The sequence below is a fragment of the Pungitius pungitius genome, chromosome 8 (assembly GCF_949316345.1).
Source record: "Pungitius pungitius chromosome 8, fPunPun2.1, whole genome shotgun sequence".
NCBI lineage: Eukaryota > Metazoa > Chordata > Actinopteri > Perciformes > Gasterosteidae > Pungitius > Pungitius pungitius.
Window position 1 is genome coordinate 21,394,923 of NC_084907.1, and position 7,868 is coordinate 21,402,790.

Sequence of the window (7,868 nt, forward strand, 5' to 3'; positions counted from 1 at the left end):
TCTAATGCGCAAGAACATGTGTTACAGTAATCTCTATAGGATGTCCTTCCAGGGTGCCATTCGGTGCCAAATACGTTGCGCTACAAAATTGTCTGTGTGCACTTGTTCCGTAGATGTACAAAGAAAAACATAGGTACAAATATTTAAAAACTGATATAGAAATATAAATGGCTTAAAAGTGATACTGCATTATTGGTTTTAAAATAAAATGTGTTCAGATTCAAATTATCAGACATTTTAAGCAAACTGTTATTAAATGTGTGTGATGTTTAGTTATGCTGTGTTTTTATGGTTGAAATGCACTTATTGAACGTCACTTTGGAACAACGCGTCAGCTAAATGATATGTAATGTATTAATAACAATGAATTTTAATCTATTTTTTCATCAAATATGGTAGAATTTGTAATATACAGCATTCATATTTTTTATAGCAAGTTCTTTACAATAGTCAGAGGCAAGAATTTTTTTGTTCATATTGATCTTTGGAAAATTCATGCACATTTCTCGTGTAAATGTTTATTTTAAAGGAACGGAAAGATGAGGTGGTTGTTTCTAGTCGGTCTTGTTATCGGGGAGCACACTCGATGTTAACTTACTCAGTTTACGGTAGGCGGTCTTTTACAGTGTTGAAAAAAATACCAATGCATCCTTAGTATTCCTCTTAATACTGCGGGGGTTTTGCTGTGATATCATGGACTTTCCATATATATATATATATATGTTAGAAGGGATGATATATTGCTTACGTTCTTAATTCACGGGTATTTGATTATTTGTGCTTCTGTCGGAGCATGACTACCCTCTGCTGGTAGAAAGAGGGCATGTACCATTCTTCTTGTGGCTGCCATTCTTTCTCACGTATCACATCTAACTTTAGTAAGTTATAACTTACTAGGCATTCCTCCATCTACCAGTAAAAAAAATGAATTGAATCACCGTGCCACTTATCTCGTGACAGCTTTGAGTAATGCTAAAGACATCCAGCAGCCCATCATGATTTTAAATGTTATTTCTTCCAAGTACTGTTCCCATAGGAACAAGTTTTCTCATCCATGATGCTTTGAGTGATGTGAATGGATCATTGGTTTTCAGCTTGGGAGACATCGTCATCAGGACGTACTTGTCCCTGTGATCAACACCATGTTGAATGGAATTGCACGTTGCCAGGGCAACGTTTACAAAAAAACCACAAGGACTTGACTTGATGACACCCTCCGTGAAATGAGTGTGTCCTGAGATCACTCGTTACAAAATGCACCCTGAGTTTCTTTTCCTTGTTGACGTCACTGCTGGGAATTGTTGTGCCAGGTGGCTTTTCTGTCCGTCAACAAAGGATTTTATGCGGGATGACTAACCTGGAAAGTCTTAAACTCAAAGATATTTGAAATAGTTATGTGTCACTTTGCGTTACTGGGAATGTGTGTGTGTGTGTGTGTGCATTGTTTTTGCGGTGTGAGACACCCTGTGCTGTAAAGCGTTGTGTAACCCTTAGACTCACAGGCCACACCTTTCCACGCCTCCTTAGCGAACAGTGGGGCAGATCTCAAACATAAAGCGGAGTTGCCAGTAGCTATGGATTACATGGTCTGCGGGACAGGACAAAAGACCTCTCTGAAACATGCTGTGGACAATATTCTTACTACTTAGTGGACTGCTCACACTAGTTTTCCTTTACTCCACTCGCACAAGGTAAAGACATTTATTAATATGTTGATATGTGCACGTACTAGATACTTAAAGGGATTCTAATGGTCTATATATATATTTATTTGTTATGTGTATTTGAGATCAAAGACATTAATGAATCGTATTATAAGTATTATTGGTACACCACGTAATTCATATTAAATAACTTGACTGTTATAATTTGTATGTTTGAAAAATGCTGACTATATTCTGCTGATTCACTTCATTTGGTTGTCGAGAAAAAAACTCAAAGGTTCTCACTGCTTACAGTGTGTCCTTTGTTTTCAATCTCACTACAAAAAGATATCATGACAAAAACTCCAGAATCCAAACCTTTTAGTTAAGATCAACTAATGTAAAAAAAGGTAAATAAACATCTTGATTGACTTGACAGCGGTGGCATAAGGGTCAGAAAAAAAGGACCTGCAGGAAACGACTGAGTGAGGAAAAGTGAAAAGCATCTGTTTCTTGACCTCAAACAAGGCGCCGCTTAACTGGATCCAACGGGATCCTGAAACAATGTGAAGCTTCCCGTTGTTGTCATTTTAACGACTTTAAACTTGACCTCCACAGACAGAATAATGAGCCTCCTCTGGACCAAGGGTTCCTTCCCTGGTTGGGGCACGCTCTCGAGTTTGGAAATGATGCCGCAAAATTTTTGGCCCGGATGAAAGACAGACATGGGGATATTTTCACAGTAAGTTTGTGTGAAGACAAGGGGGGAGATTTGAATGGCGGGTTGAAAAAAAAGGAACATGTAATGAAAATGTTGAAAGATGGTTTTGCAAACATAAACAAGAAGTCTGTCTGCTAATCAGATCTATGATCTGAAATGCAAATCATTTTTCCTCGGGACAGTGACTAACTTTTCATTTTTACATGACATCACTATGCATGTGGAAAAAGCCAGTTCAGTAGTTCCCCTTTATAATTTTACTGGTATAATGTTTAAAATAAGTTCCTCAAAGGCCGCTGTGACCCGCCACTGTTCCACTGTAGACCAGAAACCTTCACAGAATGTAACTAAGGAATAAAATGACAACATTATTTTTCAATAGAAAAACACTATATTGGTTTAAAATATAGCAATTTAAATGACTGAATATTGGACTAACTAAAATGATGTCCTCCCAGGTCCGTGTTGCTGGTTTCTACGTGACGGTGCTGTTGGACCCAAACTCTTTTGATGCCGTGATGAACGACACGGTCTTCTTGGATTCCACCATCGGCAAAAACAAGCTCTTGAAAAAGATCTTCGGTCTGCAGCTGCCGAGCGTCAGACCTCAAGCGGGGCGCAAGTGGATGGAACAGTAATGAACGCATCATTTAAACACACACTTTACAGTTAAAGTCAAACTGGGCCTTCAATAAGTCTCGCTGTCTTTTCATTATTTCCTCAGGCATTTCCAAGGTGTCAGTCTCTCCAAGCTCAGCGACTCCATGACTGCTCACCTTCAGAGCCTGCTGCTGAGGAACCAGAGAGAATTCAACCCCTCCGAGTGGAGGCAGGATGGACTCTTCGGCCTTTGTTACAGCTTACTCTTCAGGTAACACACAGTGCTGTGAACCCTGTGACCAACAGGTAAATCAAATGGTGTCACTGTTCATACTCACGGACAAGATCATCGTTCACTTCACGGTTGACCTCAGGGCCGGGTATCTCACACTGTTCGAAAGGAGAGACGACGCTTCCGCGGTCTACGAAGAGTTTCGAACGTTCGACCATCTCCTCGCCAAACTGGCTCGGGGGTCACTCAAGCGAGGTGAGCTGAACAAGGGAAACTCGTTTTGCTCTTGCTTTCCCTCTCTGTCCACACGTGTGTGCAGCACGGCACAGAAGGTGTGCATGAACACCTCGCCTGCCAACAGGGGAAAGCAAGACAGCCGACTCGTGCCGGGCGAGACTGTGGGAGCTGCTGTCCCCAAACTGTCTGAGCGGAGGGTCAGGGTCAAGCTCCTGGCAGCAGAGCTACCGAGGCTTCCTGCAGGAGGAGGGAGTCGATGGAGAAATGCAAAAAAGAGCTTTGCTCTTGCAGTTGTGGACCACACAGGTGAGAGCTGGCTCCACTCTCTGTTTCTCTGTGCCACACAGAATGAATCAAACACGCACACACACGCACACGCACACACACGCACACAGGGCCTTACTTTAATGTCAAAACATACAAACGCTCCACAATGTGTGCTCAAGCCTGCCAAAACATATTCTCCAGCAGTTGCTCACAGCTACCTGCCTCAACTTGTAACTTAAAGTGCAACACAGCCATGTGTGTTGATGGGAATCCGTTTCCATGACGCCTTGTCTCGTTCGAGGTTAAGTAACTGCACAACCGGACGAGTGCGTGACAGACTTGTGTGATTCAGTTGAAGCTGCTTCCTCATTCTCTCACATTGAAAGGAAACCACATAGTTTCAGGAGGTGATGGGCGGGATGTGTGCAGTCAATCCGGTTTTCTACTTTGCTTTGTCTAGCAAGACATGACACCTTATTGATTCATAAATCCTCTTGTAAACTATTGTGCGCCATAATTACGACAAGTGTGAAGACAGAATTGTCCACACTGTAAGAGCAGCGTGGTGTATTGGCTCTGTGCTGCCAGGTGGGGGCGGTAGCACGTTGTTTGATGGTCCTAGTGTTCATTTATGCTACATTTCAGCTGCAATAGCTTTTTAAATACCAGTCTCACTTTATCAATAACTCTTTAGGAGAAACATTTGCCAGTCCACCCACTACAGGCTCTTTCCGATAGTTTGGGAAAGATCACCATTCCCTAAATATGTCTATTTGTGCTTCATCCTGTCTTCTGGGTCTGGGAAGGAAACTGGAGCACCACTGCAGAGAATAGGGTCATTAGATGCGAGTCCAGTGGGATGCACCCGAGTAAAAGTGGCTTATTCACGAGTTACAGGCAATGCTGGGATTTCACCGAAGCCACAAACCAGTTCATCCTGAGTTGGTTGTGTTTTTCTTGCCCCCTTAAGCCTTCAGTGGGCATTTGGAGCTGGCTGTCAATGGAGAGCAGACCGGAGATGTGCAGCATTACAAAGAGCCCCGTATTTACTGTCTCCACGTTAAATGCCTTGTCTGTCTTCGTATACACTATATAAATGATGTCCATACCAGAAGCTCACACGAAGGAGTTTGTGCTAAGTTGGACGTTTCTCCTTTAAGTGCAACGCCGGACCTGCTGCCTTCTGGCTCCTCGGCTTCCTGCTCACTCACCCCGAGGCCATGGAGGCCGTTCAATCCGAGATCAGAGGCCTGCGGGACACCAACCAGCAGCATCCCGCCATCACCCTGCAGGAAGCACACAGCACACCTGTGCTCGGTACGCAACAGCTGCTAGCAGCCCCTTCTTCACCTACTTACTCTTCCAGCTAGCGGTATGAGCCTCCCCCCAGTGAGCTGGAATCAAAGGCTCATTTGACTTGTTGATGGGAACAAGATAAGTGCTGCATGCTGAAGCAATGACAGCGTCAATACAAGTTTGACCTTTTGATTAAATTAAAATGGTAAACGTCTCTTTCATAGGTTGTCATTTCCGCGCCATTGTTTGTAGCCGTGCAAATTAAGCCCGAGGGCTGACTGAACTCACGCTGCCACCCTTGTTACATCGCGCGCTCCGCTGTCCTTGCCATTCTGCAGACAGCGTTTTGAGCGAGACCCTGCGGCTCACCGCCGCGGTGATGATAAACAGAGAGGTGGTGCAGGACAAGACCCTGCTCATGGCCGGCGGAAAGAAATACCACCTCAGAAAAGGGGACAGGGTCTGTCTGTTCCCCTACCTCAGCCCTCAGATGGACCCGCAGATCCACCAGGAACCACAGGTCCTTTATTTATATGTATCAATGTCACACGCATGTGCTCGAGATGTTATCATTAAATATTTAGAGGCCTCCGCTGTCATAATACCTGTGTGCCTCTATTGTGATTTCATATTGTGAAGCACTGAGCAATCTTGAGGAGGAAGGATTAAGCAGTGTGATTTAAACTGCCGACAGAATCCGTCCTTTGGGATGAGCTGCTAAATGCCTACAAATGAAGCGAGTAGGAGTTGACTTGCAAGAGAACGAGTTCATTCTGTTTATTTGTCTCTAACGTGATAATTACATATTATGTAATGTTATATTATTCTTAAAGGTGATGCTTAAATATTATTTTTGACAAAAAAGTAGAGCGAGATATTTGCGATTAAACCTATTTGCTTCATATCATGATGTACTCATCTCATGCCTTTGTGTTTTTTTTTTCTATCTCCTCTTAACAGATTTTCAAGTATGACCGCTTCTTAAATGACGATTCCACAGTGAAGGATGAATTCTACAAAGATGGAGAAAAGCTGAAGTACTCCACCATGCCCTGGGGTGGAGGGAGTAGCACTTGTGTTGGGAAACAGTTTGCTGTTACAGCCATTAAACAGTGAGTATAAAAAAAATCTAGTGCTTCATCAATCTCTTTGTTTTCCAACGCTGCACTGAGGGTTTTAAAGTGGTACGTTAATGATCAAAGCCTTTACCTGCATTATGACCCCAATTACAGGAGCATCAAAGAATGTCTCCACACAACAATCCCGCTATTATTTTCAGCCCTGCTTCCTTTTTCCTGTCATTTTCATCAACAAGATGTGATATAATAATGGGTTTTACTCTGAAATGAACTGCAGGGTTAAAGAAATAGGGCGGGCCAGCTTGCCCCAGGCCAAGCAAAACAACAATAGGCTGGTAAATCTGGCAAGTCACTTGCCTGATTCAGATTGAAGTTGTAAAGAAATAACTAAATTAAATCAAAGACCAGCAACACGGACCTGGAGCAGATGATGGATGTAGCTGAGGAGCTAAGCAAGCATTACAACTATCCTGGAGACCTCCAGTTGGGTGGCTTTAAATGGGGACAAAACTCCAGATTTTGTGAATCAAGATTCAACATGGAAATCATCTTTGGGACTTTGTTATTTGGGAACCACTAATAAATCAAAATGATAATTTGTACCTATAAGTAAAAATTGACTTAGCGCCAACCGCTATGAAAAATAAAAAGGGTAGTGGATAGTAATTTGGGAGAGCATGTGTTTTTCAGACACTAGATCCAGTAGTAAAGGTTAAAGGTCAATCCTTACAAGAAGTAAACAACACAAAAGATTGTATTATTTAGGCTTTTTTTTCTATTTATGTCAGAATTTCTGCAGTTAACTAAATGAGTAAAAAAATGAATATCATCACTGTCTCATAAGTCGTGCTCATCAGTGGGCGATCTGTCATTCCAAACTGCTGTTGCCGCCTGTTTTTCTAGATTTGTGTTCCTGCTCTTGACCAATCTTGATCTGGAGATGTGTGACCCGAAGGCCAAACTGCCACCAGTTAATCCCGGCCGCTACGGCTTCGGGATGCTGCAGCCTGACGGAGATCTGCAGGTGTCTTTCAGGCTCAAGAGGACACTGCATGAAATGTGTGAATAATTTGATTAACTGTACATAAAAAAAAAAAAAAATGTTTATCGATAAAGCGTTCGTTTTGTGTACTGTTTACTATTTTATATTGAGAGTGAATATATATATGTATCATATTTAACTTGTTTGTTATTAATATTTTCAATAAAGAATAAACCTGACGTAGATCTAATTGTTATTTCCACATAGCTAAATAGTCGGTGTGAAGGGCTTTGCTAGTGGTGGGGTTTGAGGGCTCATTATTTGGATTTGGTTAGAAGTCTGGTGGATGCGGTCTGGACCAGTTGGAGTCTATTCATGGGGCATTTGATGCCTTCTTCCATAATGAAGAAGGAAGAAAGTGCAAAAACTTTTCAGCAGCAGAACATTGAGCGAAGGCCCATTTGAAGGAATATCCCAAAAGTGGTGGAGGATTTGAGGATTACAAATAAACAGAAAATTGAGGAGAGACACAGTTTCGTCTTTTGAATGGGGCTCAACCCCTTAGTTGGGAAACGACCCGACCTCGTCGTTGAACTTAAACTCAAACCATAGTCTAGTAATGGTATGATAATGGCACACATTATGCATTATACATTATGTATGTACTTTTATGTTGTACAATTCTGAATGCAGGACTTTTACTTGTACTCTATTTGTAATGTAATTTAGGGGACCTGAGTACTTATTCAACCATTATTTATGTGAACATAGAAGAGTATGGCTTCTTGCCATATTAAGCATCCTTATTATT

General features: G+C 42.1%; 1 protein-coding gene across 1 annotated transcript; it reads left to right on the plus strand.

Moving 5' to 3' along the window:
* Nucleotides 1-1,550: 1,550 nt before the first annotated feature.
* On the plus strand, nucleotides 1,551-7,290 carry ptgis (prostaglandin I2 (prostacyclin) synthase). Its single transcript, XM_037491095.2, has 10 exons — nucleotides 1,551-1,691; nucleotides 2,262-2,385; nucleotides 2,823-2,998; nucleotides 3,089-3,235; nucleotides 3,339-3,451; nucleotides 3,558-3,739; nucleotides 4,861-5,017; nucleotides 5,335-5,516; nucleotides 5,957-6,108; nucleotides 6,979-7,290. The coding sequence occupies exons 1-10, from the start codon at nucleotides 1,621-1,623 to the stop codon at nucleotides 7,142-7,144; spliced, it is 1,470 nt and encodes a 489-aa protein (XP_037346992.2). The 5' UTR covers nucleotides 1,551-1,620; the 3' UTR covers nucleotides 7,145-7,290.
* Nucleotides 7,291-7,868: the final 578 nt, after the last annotated feature.